General features: G+C 44.9%; 1 protein-coding gene across 1 annotated transcript; it reads left to right on the forward strand.

The window, feature by feature from the left end:
• The first annotated feature begins 815 nt into the window (after positions 1-815).
• Positions 816-4,130, forward strand: LOC130994197 (uncharacterized). Its single transcript, XM_057919231.1, has 3 exons — positions 816-2,708; positions 2,781-3,615; positions 3,718-4,130. Exons 1-3 carry the CDS (start codon positions 816-818, stop codon positions 4,128-4,130), a joined length of 3,141 nt encoding a protein of 1,046 aa, XP_057775214.1.
• The last annotated feature ends 12,240 nt before the right edge of the window (positions 4,131-16,370 follow it).

The raw sequence follows: 16,370 nt of genomic DNA on the forward strand, positions 1-16,370 counted from the left end.
TGGACATCAAGCAGGATCAGAATGAGACATTACGGGAATATACTGCCAGATTTAATCTCGCTGCCCTGGAGGTGCCAGAGGCGGAGTCACAAATCAAGAACTGCGCCTATGTCAGAGGGCTCAAGCCGGGGCTCTTCTTTGATGAGCTACAGATTAGACCGGCCAAGGATTTCGACGATATTATGGCAAGGTTGCCAGGCTATTTACAGTTGGAGGACGCCAGGATGGCGAGAAAAGCGGAAAACGATAAACACAAGGCCAAAAAAGCCGAGGAAGCGCCAGAGAGACAGCGACACCAGGATCGGGCACCATTCCGAGGGTTGCCCCCGAGGGTACTACCACCCCAGGGAGACATGCCACCCCGTCAGCACCGTACTGTGAATGAAGTCACGAGGTTTACTGAGTACACGCCCTTAAACAAGCCACAGGAGGAGATCTTCCATTTGATAAAGAATCAACCATTCTTCCGAGCACCAGGGAATTACCGGGATGGGCCGCCACAGGAGGGGCCTAACAATAAGCTGTGCGAGTATCATAATGTCTACGGACATTATACCAAATATTGTGGGCATCTTAAGCACCAGTTGGAACTATTGGTGCGCCAGGGAATTCTTGATCAATTCATCGCCAGGGGGAACGAGGGCCAGAGGCGGAATCAGGGAAATGATAAGAGGGATCAGAGGGATCACAGGGATCATCGAGATCAGAGGGATCAAAGAAATAATCGGGACCAACGGCAGGAGGGTAACCGTGACAACGGGAGAGAGCTACCGTAGGGGCGAGAACCTCATTTCCCGCACCCCAGGGAGGTGCACATGATCTTCGGGGAGAATGGGACGCCAACGTCCAATAGAGCTAAAAAGCAAGTCGTGCGCGCTGTGAAAGCAGGGTACTATCCCAAGCAGGTAATGGGAATTACAAGTGTGGAGAAAGAACCAGCGATCAGTTTCGGGGCCGAAGATCTTAGAACCCTAATGTATCCGCATGACGATGCATTGGTCTTTACGGCGGATATAGCGATGTGTAGGGTCCATCGCGTGTTCGTGGATTCAGGGAGTGTAGTGAACATCTTGTATCTCGAATGCCTCCAGAAAATGGGAATTGAAGCTAATATCGAGCCAACGAATTCTCCCCTGTTTGGATTTGGTGGGGAAATTGTCATGCCTTTGGGCTTTGTGGAATTGCCAGTCACACTGGGTAGAGCAGATGCTTGCAAAAATAGGATGACACGGTTCCTGGTAGTGGATATGCCCAGCCCTTCCTATAATGTAATATTGGGACGCCCTGCTCTGACGGCCTTCAGAGCGGTTATATCCATGTTCCACCTCAAAATGAAATTCCCCCTTGAGGATGGGAGAGTGGGAGAAGTATGGGGCGATCAGAGGGTGTCAAAGGAATGTCATGTCAAAATGCTATCGAACTCGTCGGGGCAGAAGAGAGAAAGATTGACAGAGGGACCGGACGCGCGGAAGAAGGGGAAAGTGGGCGAAGTACATGCCCCGGCAGAGGAACGACGGGAGTTAGCGGACCTATTGAAAGACAGGGACAGCACAGAGAAAACCGCTCTAGTTTCTACGAATGATGTCTGCAATATGATTGATCTTTTTCCAGGGAAGGAGGGTTTTCAGACCAAAATAGGGTCTTCTATGAGTGACCAGGACAGAGAAGAGCTTATCAGTTGCCTACAGCGAAATGCAGATGTATTCGCATTCAGCACCGCTGATTTAAAGGGAATCGACAGAGGGTTGGCAGAGCACTGCCTTAATGTGGACCCTAAAGTTAAGCCCGTGAAACAGAGAACAAGAAATTTTGGGGCCGAAAAGGACGCTGCAATCAGGGAGCAGGTCGAAGGGCTGTTGGAAGCGGGGCACATCGAGGAGGTGCAATACCCAGAGTGGATTTCTAATGCTGTGATGGTACCAAAGAAAACAAATACTTGGAGGATGTGTGTCGACTTCAGAGATTTAAACGCTGCTTGCCCAAAAGACCACTATCCTCTGCCGAGGATTGACCAGTTAGTAGATTCCACCTCGGGTTGTGCTTTATTGTCTATGATGGATGCATATCAAGGGTACCATCAGGTCAAAATGAATAGAGGGGATATTGCCAAAACGGCCTTCGCCGTCTGCTGTGGGGTGTATGGCTGGAGGAGTATGCCATTCGGCTTGAAAAATGCAGGGGCCACGTACCAGAGAATGATGGAGAAAATTTTCAAAGAACAACTTTCAAGGAATATTTCAGTTTACGTAGATGATATGTTGGTACGCAGTGTCAGAGCGGAGGATCATGTCTCTGACCTGGAAGAGGTCTTCACAGTCATCCGGAAACACCGACTTATGCTGAACCCAGCGAAGTGCACCTTCGGGGTCACCACAGGGAAATTCTTGGGGTACAAGGTCACGCCCGCCGGGATTGAAGTCAACTCGGAAAAGGTCAAGGCTATTTTGGAAATGACACCACCTATAGGGATTAAGGAAGTACAGACTCTGAATGGGCGCATCACTGCTCTGAGCAGGTTCATATCGAGGTCGGCAGAGCGCAGCATGTCGTTCTTCAAAATCTTGAGGAAGGGAACTAAATTCTTGTGGACAGCGGAGTGTCGAGCGGCATTTGAGGATCTCAAGGTTTACCTGGCGAAGCTCCCAACTCTGACCAAGCCGGTCCCGGGAGAAACATTATATCTATACATAGCTGTGGGGAAGGAGTCAGTCAGCTCCGTGCTTCTCAGAGAAGAGGGAAGTCATCAGAGGCCAATCTATTTTGTCAGCAGAATCATCCAGGGTCCCGAGCTAAACTACACAGAAATCGAGAAGGCTGCTCTGGCGGTCATGGTCACGGCTCGAAAATTGAGGCCCTATTTCCTATCACATCGGGTAGTGGTGTGCACTGCTTTACCTTTTAGACAAGTGTTGGGGCACCCGGATTTGTCGGGAAGAATGGTCAAGTGGGCCGTGGAGTTGGGAGAATACGACGTAGAGTATGAGCCGAGAACGGCAATCAAGGCACAAGCTCTGGCGGATTTCATCCAAGAAACCACTCGACAGCCTATTCCAGAATTTTGGGTTGCCTTTGTGGATGGATCAGTCACAAAGGAGGGGTGCGGAATTGGGGTATACATCACCTCACCAGGGTACGGGACATATCAATTCGCTATCAAGTTCACTTGCCGAATGTCTAATAATGAGGCTGAGTATGAGGCTGTGGTGAGAGGGGCGCATATTCTATCCGAACTCAAGGCTGAATGTGTAATCATCAAGACGGACTCCCAGTTGGTAGCTCAACAATTGGCAGGGGCTTATAATGTCAAGGATCAGCGGATGAAAGCGTACCATGGCAAAATCAACGAAATGAAGCACAAATTTATGGAGTTTAAAATTGAGCAGATTTCCCGGGAAGAGAACACAAAGGCGGATTTACTGGCACGCATGGCCAGCGCAGTGGAACAGACATGGAGTGACGAGATCATTTTGCTCTGTGATACCAGAGAAATGGGGACTTCACAGGTTTTCTTGGTGGAAATCAGGGACGACTGGCGGGCTCCGATTATACACTTTCTCAAGACAGGGGAGCGATTGAGCAGGGAATCTAATCAGAGGGCTCGATACGAGAATTATTGTTTGATCAACGACCAGCTTTATAAGCGATCTTTTACCCAACCCTTGTTAAAATGTTTATCTCCAGAAGAAGCTAATTTTGCTTTAAAAGAAATTCATGCAGGTTGCTGTGGTAGTCACACGGGATTCCGGGATCTCGTACGTAAAATCATTCAGGCAGGGTTCTACTGGCCTAACATCAACAAGGATGCCAGGGAATTCGTCCGCAAGTGCGAAGCCTGTCAAAGACACGCTGGGAGGATCAATGTTCCAGGGGAAACTATGGGAGTCATGTCTGCTGCCTGCCCATTTGACAAATGGGGCATCGACATCGTCGGGAAATTGCCCACAGCACCAGGGGGCAAGTGTTTCCTTATTGTAGCAGTGGACTATTTCTCCAAATGGGTCGAGGCCGAGGCTGTAGGAAAGATTGATGAGGTGGCAGTGGAACGCTTTATTTGGCGGAACATATGTTGCAGATTTGGAGTCCCAAGGATCATTGTATCGGACAATGGCAAGGATCGCGGATTTCTGTGACCGGATGGACATTACTCAACGCTTTGTCTCGGTGGCTCATCCATAAGCAAATGGTCAAGTGGAGTTGGCTAACAGGACAATATGTGAGGGGATCAAGAAAAGGCTGACGCAGAGCAGAGGGAAATGGGTTGAGGAGTTAGACACCGTTCTTTGGGCCTACCGAACTAGCCCAAAGACGGCAACAGGAGAGGACACATTTCACCCTGGTATACGGATCCAATGCAGTGATACCAGCGGAGGCCAGATTGGAATCATACCGCATCATAACCTACGATACAGAGCACAATGCCGATCTCTGAAGAACCGAGCTCGACCTTGTTGAAGCACAGCGAGAAGAAGCTCAAGTCAGAGCAGCGAAGTATAAAAGTGTCATCAAAGCAGGATACGACAAGAGGGTCAGAGCACGGAAGCTAGCCAAGGGCGACTTAGTCCTCAAACGGGCCGACGCATTAAAGGCAGTGGGCAAGTTCGAAGCCAATTGGGAAGGCCCGTTCATCGTCACAGAGGTCCTGGGAGGCGGCGCGTACATATTGTCGGATCCAGACGGCAGAGCTCTTCCCAGACCATGGAACATAAATACGCTCAAAAAGTTCTATGTATAACTGCTACTTAGCAGGAATGATCACATTGTAGACCGAATACTCTTTTTCCCCACAGGGGTTTTAACGAGGTTCGGGGCCATGATATCAATAAAATCAGATACGTGGTTCTAGGGAATTCCCTGGTGTTGTTTCATTTACTTTAATTATCGTTTTCTATGTTACATATACTACCTAACATATTCATGCAGAGCATTGCACATGTTACCAGGGGGGAGTAGGGTGTATACCCGTAGTCCCCAATTTTCAAATTCAAAAATTCAAAAATTGCTTCTCAGCAAGTCAAGGGAAAAGCAGAGGAATCACGCAGCCACCAAAACAGAGGGATGTTATTGTAAGCCGCGAAAGTTGGTTGCACCCCCGGGGTCCTCCATGCTCCGCGCAGAGGGATCATGCTGTCACCAGTGCAGAGGGATGCTATCGTAAGCCGCAAAAGTTGGTTGTGCCATCCGGGCCCTCCATGCTCCGCGCAGAGGGATCATGCTGTCACCAGCGCAAAGGGATGCTATCGTAAGCCGCGAAAGTTGGTTGCACCCCCAGGGTCTTCCATGCTCCGCGCAGAGGGATCATACTGTCACCAGAGCAGAGGGATGCTATCGTAAGCCGCGAAAGTTGGTTGCGCCATCCGGGCCCTCCATGCTCCGCGCAGAGTGTTATCTTAATCGTAAGCCGCGAAAGTTGGTTGCGCCAGCCAGGCCCTCCATGCTCCGCGCAGAGTGTTCTCTTAACCGTAAGCCACGAAAGTTGGTTGCACCCCCCGGGTCTTCCATGCTCCGTGCAGGGTGTTCTCTTAATCGTAAGCCGCGAAAGTTGGTTGCGCCGGCCAGGCCCTCCATGCTCCGCGCAGAGTGTTCTCTTAACCGTAAGCCACGAAAGTTGGTTGCACCCCCCGGGTCTTCCATGCTCCGTGCAGGGTGTTCTCTTAATCGTAAGCCGCGAAAGTTGGTTGCGCCGGCCAGGTCCTCCATGCTCCGCGCAGAGTGTTCTCTTAACCGTAAGCCACGAAAGTTGGTTGCACCCCTCGGGTCTTCCATGCTCCGTGCAGGGTGTTCTCTTAATCGTAAGCCGCGAAAGTTGGTTGCGTCGGCCAGGCCCTCCATGCTCCGCGCAGAGTGTTCTCTTAACCGTAAGCCACGAAAGTTGGTTGCACCCCCCGGGTCTTCCATGCTCTGTGCAGGGTGTTCTTTTAATCGTAAGCTGCGAAAGTTGGTTGCACCCCCCGGGTCCTCCATGCTCCGCGCAGAGGGTTACTATTCAATCGTAAGCTGCGAAAGTTGGTTGCACCCCCCGGGTCCTCCATGCTCCGCGCAGAGTGTTCAAGACTGGATGGGAAGCAGCAAAGGAATGCTTGGATGGGAAGCAACAGCAAAACCCTCACCAGAGGAGTCAACAAAATCCTCGCCAGAGGAGTCAGCGAAATCCTCGCCACAGGAATCAGCCAAAATCCTCGCCAGAGGAATCAGCCAAAATCCTCGCCAGAGAAATCAGCGGAACCCGCAAAGCAGAAATCAGAGAAACCCCAAAGGAGAAGATCAGAGAAACATCGGGAACAAGCACAGCGGGCCAAACCAAACCAGCAGAGGAGTCACAAAGACTTCGACAGAAAGCAGAAATCATACTCTATGTTACAAAAACATACATCACAGTTGGAGGTCCGGGAACACAAGCTCAACATCAACAAGCAACAAAATAACACAAAGCACAAAGGAAAAGTAGGATCGGCACAGAGATCTAAAGGCGAAACATGCGGTCAAGAAAGTTCATTTAAAAAGCCAAAGAGGCAAACTGTACATCAAAATATCAGAAATAGATACTAAGTTTTTACAAAAAGTTACAGAAATATTTGTCAAGTCAAAGGGGAAATTAGGGCCATCAAGAGGGAGGAATGGAAGAGCCTTCAGCGGGAGTAGAGGAGATCGGAGCAAAGGTGACAATTGCAGGGACCTGGCCAGAGGAGGCTCCCTCTGTGAACACCGACAGCGTGCCAGCATCTTTCACCTTAGGGAGACGGGCTTCTACATCCAACAGCTTCACAGCTTCTTTCATATATAATGCTTCATCTCTGTACAGGGTAAAAAGCTGATCCACCGCGACGGAGGAGGAAGCAGAATCCTTGAAGGCTGAAGGCTTGATACCAGAGGGAAGAGGAGGCTCCATGCTGTGACGAGAAAATTCCCAAGTATTACTAGCCGCCGGATCTCGCAGCCGGTTCACGAAACCCATCAGGGAATCACAGAAAGCGGGCCTGTACATCGGAGTAGCGGGCAGTGAGTCAGAACCGACCCCAAAGACAAAAAAGGGAACGGCCTTCTCCAAAACCGGATACCACCATTCCGGCTTCCCCGGGGAATTTTCGGTGATCCCCATCAGCTTGTTCACGTCCTCATCCTTGATGTTCTCCATCAAGGCCCGCAGATCCAGGGTAGCAAGCTGCTCCGGAGTCGCCCCCGCCATCTCCAACGCCTTCGTGGCGGACTGCTTTATTACATAAGCGAAGAGGGGCCCGAAGTCCTCCAGATACTCTGGAGTTTGTTTGAAGGCCGCCAAGGTGCCCTCCAACATCATCCCCAGGAAGTGCTGGCCTTGTGAAGATAAGAAATACTCCAGACGCTGGTCCCGTGCCCCCAGGACATACCCACGGCTCTAAGCCTCCGCGCAAGTTTTCCTCCAGCCACGCTTGGCCTCCTTGTAGTCATTCTCATATCTCGCCTTGAAATTGGCGAGGCTCTCGTGACTTTCTTTAGTCACCCTCACCAGTTCAGAGGATAGGGAGGCTTTCTCCACCTCTGCCTGCGCCAGCTTGGCCTTCAATTCGGCAACCTCCGCCTCAGCTTCACTAAGACGTTCCACTACGCCGGCGACATCATCATCCCGCTTGGCTACTTCCGCCTGCTCCTTTTCCCTCTCCGTCTCCAAGGTAGCATAATCGTTAACGCACTGGATAGCTGCCAGGATCCGGGAATTCATCTACAGAGAAATACAATGGGTAATGTCAGAATAGGGAAATAATTCTCACCAGAGAAACGGGTTTCGTCAGACAAATTAAGAGGTTAGTAATTTAATCTTTAAATTAAAGTATAAAGTGCAAGGTACCTGAAGAGCCAACCGGCCAAGCTGGCTGGTCAGAACTTCTCGCTGCAACTTACCCGTCAACTCCTTGTCCGTGGGGTGAACAAGGGAAGATAGGGCCTCAACAAACTGCTGCCCCGACAGACGTGCAATCGGGCCAGGAACAGCTACCTCTGACTCCTCGGCGGGAGAGGCAGGAACTTTGCCTTTGCCCTTTCGGGCAGCAGAGGAGAGAGCCCCCGAGCCACCGGCAGACTTCTTCGCGGGCTCCACGGATTTGTCGGCCTTCTTCAGGCCTTCTTGCTTTTCCTTCTCGCCCACAGAGATCAGAGAGCCCCTTTTTCTCTTTTTCGTGAATCCGGGAGTAGGGATCTCTGGGACCGGGTCGGGAGAAGGGATTTCATCAGTAATGTCCACGACTAGGACATCTTTTTCACCAGCACCGGACACTTCACCAGTACTGGAGCGTCGACGCCTATGAACGAGGCCACCAATATCAACTTCAGCCTCCTCTGGGCTGAATGTGGGCAAGATATGGATATTTTTCCCTTTACCAGGGCGAGAGCCTTGGGAAGGGGTGACCATCTCTGGGACTTCTGACACCGTGAGAGAGGTGTCCATCTCGGGCCCGGTTGGTTGCTCCGTTGGACCTGTATGGGAAGCAGAGCCTCCCGAGCCATGCCCTTCGCTGCGAATGGGAGAAGCAGCAGCAGTCAGATCAAGCCCACACTCAATCCTCCAAGACATGCCTGCAAATAAAAAAGTTCTACACTGTTAGAAGCAGGGTAACAATAGTCAATATACTTTCTAACACATATTCTTACCTATTGATGCCTTTGGATACAGGGGAAATAGGCCATTGTATGCCAAAGCCGAATTGTTCTCGGCAAGATATCTACAGTGGAGGGGCTCGGCGTCATTCATGGCATTAATTCGGGTTATAACCCCCAGGTCAAATGCGGAGGGGGGACCCGGAGAGGCTGGTTTATAGGTGGTGCGAGGGCTGTGCCATTCCAGCTCCAAAGCGCCGTGGTTGCGCCAGGAGCCAATAAGGGTGCGCACATAACAGTATTGAAATAAAAAATCTTTATCATACGAATTCAAGGAAGAAAGGAAAGTGGTGGGATATTTCTTAAGGCCAGCGAAACTATACAAAGGGCTGCCTTGCATACGGAGAGATTGGGTTTGGAAAAATAATTTGGCGGTGTCTCCAACACCGTGGGCGCGGCATAGAATGTGGAAGGCGTATAGTCTCCGGACGGCAGAGGGGGTAATTTGGTAAAAAGGGATGCGGTAATAATTGCAAACCTCAACCAAAAGAGTAGGGGGAGGAAGCCTCAGGCCAGCATCTATCTGGGCTTTCCAAATAACCGCCGTTTTAGGATCACGCAATCTCTCGGGGGGCGCTGAGGCTTTGGAGAAGGCTATGAATTTCAGGTCTGCAGGACAACGACATTTGTCCCTGATTTTCTCCATCTCCGCGACGCCAAGGCGGGAGTCAGGAATAGGCTTGGGGGGCTGGGGTGCTTTCTTAGTTTTCTTTGCAGGCTTAGAAGGATTTGGGGTAGCCTCAGAATTGTGTGAAGCGGAGGGGGAAGGAAGGTCTACGGGACCTGGCCAGAGGAGGCTCCCTCTGTGAACCTCGGGGAGAAGGAGAAGGCGACCGCGAGGGTTGGGGAACGGAAGTGGAAGCCATTGTCGGAGTTTTTTAAAAACCTAGGGTTTCTAGCACGCTCAGTCAGAGCACCAACAAATCTCTAAACCACTTTACACTAAACACAAATATCGGGAGAGGAGGATACGCGAATTACCTAGGTCAAAGAAGGGTCGATGGTAAGAACTGGAACGGAAAGATCGCAGGACGTACGCCGGAACAGGGAGAGGATCGCCGAAAATCGCAGACAATGGAACTCAGAAAAACTGGAGAAAAAGAATAGTGAAAAATAAAAATTTGAATCGGCTAAGTAACGTGTACGCGGGCAACTACCAACGTGCGGGATGAACGACACGTGGCATACGGAAATTAATCAACGGCTGAGAATTCCTACGGGGAGGCGAAAGGACGCAAAGGCTGAAAAAGTAACCTCGAGATACGGACAAAACACTGTAGAAGGGATGGGCATTTAATGCTGATGACATCAGCCATGTGGGCGAAACTTCTGACTAGTTGCACTATTCCAGAGCGAACTAGTCAGGCCAGAGGGGGGAGTGGCAAAAATCCCAAAGAACCATCTGCATGGCCTACCTTTGTTTTCTTACAAATATTAAAACTCTTATGTCTTCATGATTTACAGAGATCAGGGAAAATAGCACAGCACTGGTTTTAACAACATTTCGCTGGTTGAACACGAAGAATGCCCGGTTCAACCAGACTCGGGGGGAGTGGTTGATGAGGAGTGATATGTGCAGAGTAGGGAAATGAGGTAAATCAGAGGAATTAGCCATGTACCAGCGGAATGAATATGGCAGAGAAGCGGATTGCACCAGAGGAATCACTCTTATCAGAGGAATCACACTTGTCAGAGGAGCAGCTTATACTAGAGAGGTCATCCTCGCCAGATAAAAGGCCCTCGCCAGAAGAATCAAGCTCACCAGAGAAATGGCCCTTGCCAGAAGAATCAATCTCATCAGAGGAATCATGCATGTCAGAAGAGGCACCTTCGCCAGAGAAGCCACTTTCGCCAGAAGAGTCACCCTCGCCAGAGGAACGGTCTTCACCAGCGGAATCGCCAGAAACGCGGAAGATTTCCCGCGTGAAGGCGAATTTACCGTTATGGCCCTCGACCATGCCAAGCGCATGCCCCAACACTGATTTTACCTTTTTGTCCTCAGTTGTAATCTATAAATAGCTTTTGACGTGCTCCTTTGTAATTTACGTTATCTCTAATTCTCAATACAGCAATAGTTTTTCTCTTGAGTTCCAGCATTCCAACTGCTTTCTTTGTCTCCTCCGTTCAATCACACTAGGTATAGTCTATGTTTACCGCTCTTTAGTCTAGGTGTTGGTTCCTTGTCTCATCACCTGCATATATTTCTAAATGTGCAGGTGATAACACTCATGTTTCCATTGTTTTTAGTGTTCTTATGATGTAAATTTTATAGGAAATTGAGTGTTTGATGATTGTTTTGTGCTTAAATTGCTTTATATTGTGAAATATGTTACTTGCTCGTACTTTGATGAATTTTACAGAAATATGGAGTTCGAATTTGGACTATTGATCTTAATGAAAGTTTTAGTTCGTCCCGATACGAATTCGTAGGCGCAAACGGATCGTAAATCGGAGTTCGGACGAGAAAGTTATGGCCAAAACAAGAAAGTCGCGCGCAGTAGTGAATAGTGCCCGACGGGAATTTCCGAATTTTCGGGAATTTTCGGGATTTTCGGATTTTATCAGTATTTTCGAGTTCTACACTGTATTTATCTCCTGTGCCTATATATAGGTCATTTCCTGACCTATTAGACACATCTTTTCACATCTCTTCACCTCCTTTCTTTTTCTTTTTCTTTTTTTCAGTTTTACATTCAGTTTTCATAGATTAGATTTATTTCTGCAGATTCAAGCTGTTCATCCAGAATTTCTTCCGGGTTTTATCTATTTCATTTATTTTAATTGCTTTCTTTTTATTTATGCTTTTGATTTATTTTAGTATGTCTGGCTAGTTCCTTAATCTGAACCTAGTGTTTGTACATAGCTGATTAATTATGTGTGTATGATTTATTGATATCAATTTGCCCTCCAACTTGTGATTCATGATTCCTGGTGCTTAATTTTTTGTGAATTATTTGGCCAATAGTTTACATGTCTAGTTGTTCGATTTGGAGTCTTGAATGCGATAATTGTTCAGCCGATTCAGGAATGCATGTTATAGTAGTAGCCTTGACACTTGAATTGGATAGGTGAAACTATAGGGAGATATTCTTTGTATACGCTTGGGAGTTAATTTATTCATTGGAATCTTGAATGTGAAGGGGATAAATTAATCTACTTTCATAGGTGTTCGTTAGAGAAGCTTGTGAATAGTTCTGTGATCTCTCATCAGGGTTGGATTAAATTGGTAATTGAATCAATAGATTAAATGCATGTAGTTAATTAGTAAAAGTACATCCCTAGGGTCAGAGTCTTTTAATATTTGATTTATTTATCATTGTTTTTCTGCTGTTTAGATTTTATTTTATTAAGTTGAGTATTTGATTCATCGTCTTATTTGCTTTGCATGTCTACTGTGAGTGTCTGTTTAGGAAATAGCTAAAGTAATTTCGATTTTACAGTCTCTGTGGATACGATACTCGATTGCTTATTATTTGCTACAATTGCCTGTGTTAGTTGCAGTTTTTGTTGCTAAGAAATTAGTGATTAACTTTTTGGCGCCGTTGTCGGAGAATGTGTAGAATTTACTTTAATATTCCTTATAGGACTTAGGCATTATTTCAGGCTTTTATTTATTTTTTATTTTTATTTTATGGCTCCTGATGTTTGACTGATGTGTCCCTCAGAGTATAGGCGTATAGTGGAAGATCTGGAAAGACTGCTCGAAGAATCGGACAGGCATGCACAACATCAGTCTTATTCAAAGCTGCAGGATGCCGAGGAGAAAGATGAGGAGATTGAGAAAATAGCAGCTGATGAGCCCCCTACTCCTAAGGAGGATTTTAGCATCCCTCATATTTCTGCTGCTATAGAGCATGTTTCTATTCCTGTTCGTCCCAGGCCCGAGTGCAAGCTTGCTGCTCCAATCCCCCGCTGCTTGGCCAAGCCAAATTCAGATGAAAAGATAGTCAAGTTCTTGGAGATATCTTTGAAGCATAATGATCCCGATTGCTTTATCGTTGCTTGTGTGATTGCTTGGCTTACCTTTTCAGAGGTGTTTTGGGATTTAGAGGTTTGCCTTCTTTTGATGCCCCTCTTTGTTTTCCAGCGTGTGGGGATAGGATGAGTCATAAGGTATCGTCGAGCTCTAGACGTTAAATTAAGCACTTGTTGGGAGGTAACCCAACAGTTTTTCTTTGTTTTTTTTTTCTTTCGTTTAGTTTCTTTTTGTTTCTTTGTTTTTTTTGTTTTGGGAGTTTAGTGCAGTGTTGAGCTTGGAAGATGCGGGAACTCGCACCTTGTTCATACCACCACCATGGAGCATGTGTTTCTGTGAGTAGTGACACACATATCATCATCCCTCCAAACTTATTTTCGAACTTATGTTCTGTAATAAGTTTGGGGGAGGGGGTGAGAGTAGATATGTGTATCACTTTTATTATTTTTGTTAGCTTTATTGTTTTATCCTGCTTGGTTGGTGATGTGTGTTTGTTTTGTTTTTGAGTTGATTATTGCTCCATTAGATTTCTGGTAAGATGCCAATGATGATTTCTGTGAAAAAAAAATTGGAATTTGATTTTCTTTGATGATTTAAGCATGATTGGAACTAATTTGCATAATTCTAGAGTGATTTTAACCTTGACTTTTGGACGTTGAATAAACCTGTGAGATTTTGAGCCATAACTGTTTATCATACACAGTTTATTCTTTGTTGTGAGTTTTGTCATGCATGTGGTGATCTTCTAGAACTTGCCATAGTTTCTGTGTCGAGGTTGCTGTTGTGCCCAGGATTAGGAGATGATTTTAGGCCATCTTTTGTTAGCCACAATTTATCCCAAACACTGTCCTTAACGAAAAATTATCCTTTGTTATCCACTTTAAGCCTGTTTAGCTTTTATTCTTTAGCTGGATGATAGGGGTGATGAAGTATATGGGGATCTTTGTATGGTGAATATTCATAGTGGGTTGTGAAAAAGAAGGGATGATATTGTACTACTATTTACTCTTATAAGCTCTAGAAAAAGTTGTGAAAAAAAAAAGTTGTTCAAGAAAAAAAAAGTGTGAAGTCGAGTGTTTATTGAGAAATTTCTTAGAAAATCGACTTTGTTTGTTGGAAATAAATGGAGAGCATAAAAGAGTGTTTAGTTTTGTTTTGTGATGATTAAATCCCTTGAGTTGTGTTGATTATGGTGATATAGTTGGGTGGAAGATGGAATGTATTCCATACTTGATTTGTGAAGTTATAAGGTTGGTGTTCTTAATTATTTTGAGTCACTTAACCTATATTTCCATACCTTAACCAATGTCCCTACATTATAACCCGAAAACAAAGACCTTTTTTATCTTAGTCCTGACACACTTTTAGCGATAGAGATTGTAGACGATTGGCAAGCTTATGGTAAGTGATCTGCATTGTATTGAATTCGATGAGAGCATACACGTCCTATATATTCCATCAAATTGAGAGTTGAGTGAAACACATACTTGTGAGATTCAATTGTTTGGAATGTCAAGGTTGATTTTGCTATAGGTTGTGTTTATTGGTCAATTTTGTGCTTAATTATTGAGGATTTGAGAATTCTATCATTCTTTATCTTTCGGAGGCATCGATGAGCTAGATTTCTTACCCATTCGTGTTATTGATTGTGTTATTCTCATTATTCGAGGACGAACAATGGCTTAAGTTTGGGGGAGTTGATAACACTCATGTTTCCATTGTTTTTAGTGTTCTTATGATGTAAATTTTATAGGAAATTGAGTGTTTGATGATTGTTTTGTGCTTAAATTGCTTTATATTGTGAAATATGTTACTTGCTCGTACTTTGATGAATTTTACAGAAATATGGAGTTCGAATTTGGACTGTTGATCTTAATGAAAGTTGTAGATCGTCTCGATACGAGTTCGTAGGCGCAAACGGATCGTAAATCGGAGTTCGGACGAGAAAGTTATGGCCAAAACAAGAAAGTCGCGCGCAGCAGTGAATAGTGCCCGACGGGAATTTTTGAATTTTCGGGAATTTTCGGGATTTTCGGATTTTATCAGTATTTTCGAGTTCTACACTGTATTTATCTCCTGTGCCTATATATAGGTCCTTTCCTGACCTATTAGACACATCTTTTCACATCTCTTCACCTCCTTTCTTTTTCTTTTTCTTTTTTTCAGTTTTACATTCAGTTTTCATAGATTAGATTTATTTCTGCAGATTCAAGCTGTTCATCCAGAATTTCTTCTGGGTTTTATCTATTTCATTTATTTTAATTGCTTTCTTTTTATTTAATTCTTTTGATTTATTTTAGTATGTTTGGCTAGTTCGTTAATCTGAACCTAGTGTTTGTACATAGCTGATTAATTATGTGTGTATGATTTATTGATATCAATTTGCCCTCCAACTTGTGATTCATGATTCCTGGTGCTTAATTTCTTGTGAATTATTTGGCCAATAATTTACATGTCTAGTTGTTCGATTTGGAGTCTTGAATGCGATAATTATTCAGCCGATTCAGGAATGCATGTTATAGTAGTAGCCTTGACACTTGAATGGGATAGGTGAAACTATAGGGAGCTATTCTTTGTGTACGCTTGGGAGTTAATTTATTCCTTGGAATCTTGAATGTGAAGGGGGATAAATTAATCTACTTTCATAGGTGTTCGTTAGAGAAGCTTGTGAATAGTTATGTGATCTCTCATCAGGGTTGGATTAAATTGGTAATTGAATCAATAGATTAAATGCATGTAGTTAATTAGTAAAAGTACATCCCTAGGGTCAGAGTCTTTTAATATTTGATTTATTTATCATTGTTTTTCTGCTGTTTAGATTTTATTTTATTAAGTTGAGTATTTGATTCACCGTCTTATTTGCTTTGCATGTCTACTGTGAGTGTCTGTTTAGGAAATAGCTAAAGTAATTTCGATTTTACAGTCTCTGTGGATACAATACTCGATTGCTTATTATTTGCTACAATTTCCTGTGTTAGTTGCAGTTTTTGTTGCTAAGAAATTAGTGATCAGCAGGTTAAGTTGGTGATGAAATAGAGTGGAGCTAAGCGTATGTACCTCTATGTCGTGCAAAAGTAATGTAACCTTGGGTATACATCTTCATACGTATAACTCACACGTATTCCCGCTGCAAGATACTCTAATTATGTTAATGTCTAATCACGAATATGATACTCTTTTGTTGAGTAATTTAATATGTATCCAAGTGATCAGTAATGATCCTAGTGTTAATTAAATAAATGTTATTTTTCCCCAAGTGATTGATTGTTTAGTAACTGCCCCTTTCTTTCCCCCACTGCTTAATCCCCCTCCCGAGTCATAAACCTAGCTAAGTCATACTTAGAGATAGCGGACTGTGACATTGCATCAGCTAGTTATAAGTTATGTAAGATTAAAATAACACGTATGTGCCCGATACTATTCACGTAGTTAAAATCGAAAACAACTAAAAGTTTAAATATTTATTTGCAGAATCTTTTGTTAGAGGTTAAAACCAAAATATACTCATAGTTCGTGGTTTTACAGGTATAATTTTTTGTTAGAGGTTAAAATCAAAATATGCCCAAAGTTCGTGATTTTACAGGCCATTACCCTAATTTTTTATTAAATAAGTATTAAAAGTAGGGTTAATTGCACCAAAATACACGAACATTAGTCACTTTTTTATTTCACACACAAAGTTTAAAAATTACATTTTAAATCACAAACTTTGCAACTCCTTTAATTTTTCCATAAAATTCGATTCTGTAACAGCCCTGATTTCCCG

Source organism: Salvia miltiorrhiza, chromosome 7 (genome assembly GCF_028751815.1).
Source record: "Salvia miltiorrhiza cultivar Shanhuang (shh) chromosome 7, IMPLAD_Smil_shh, whole genome shotgun sequence".
Classification (NCBI taxonomy): Eukaryota; Viridiplantae; Streptophyta; class Magnoliopsida; order Lamiales; family Lamiaceae; genus Salvia; species Salvia miltiorrhiza.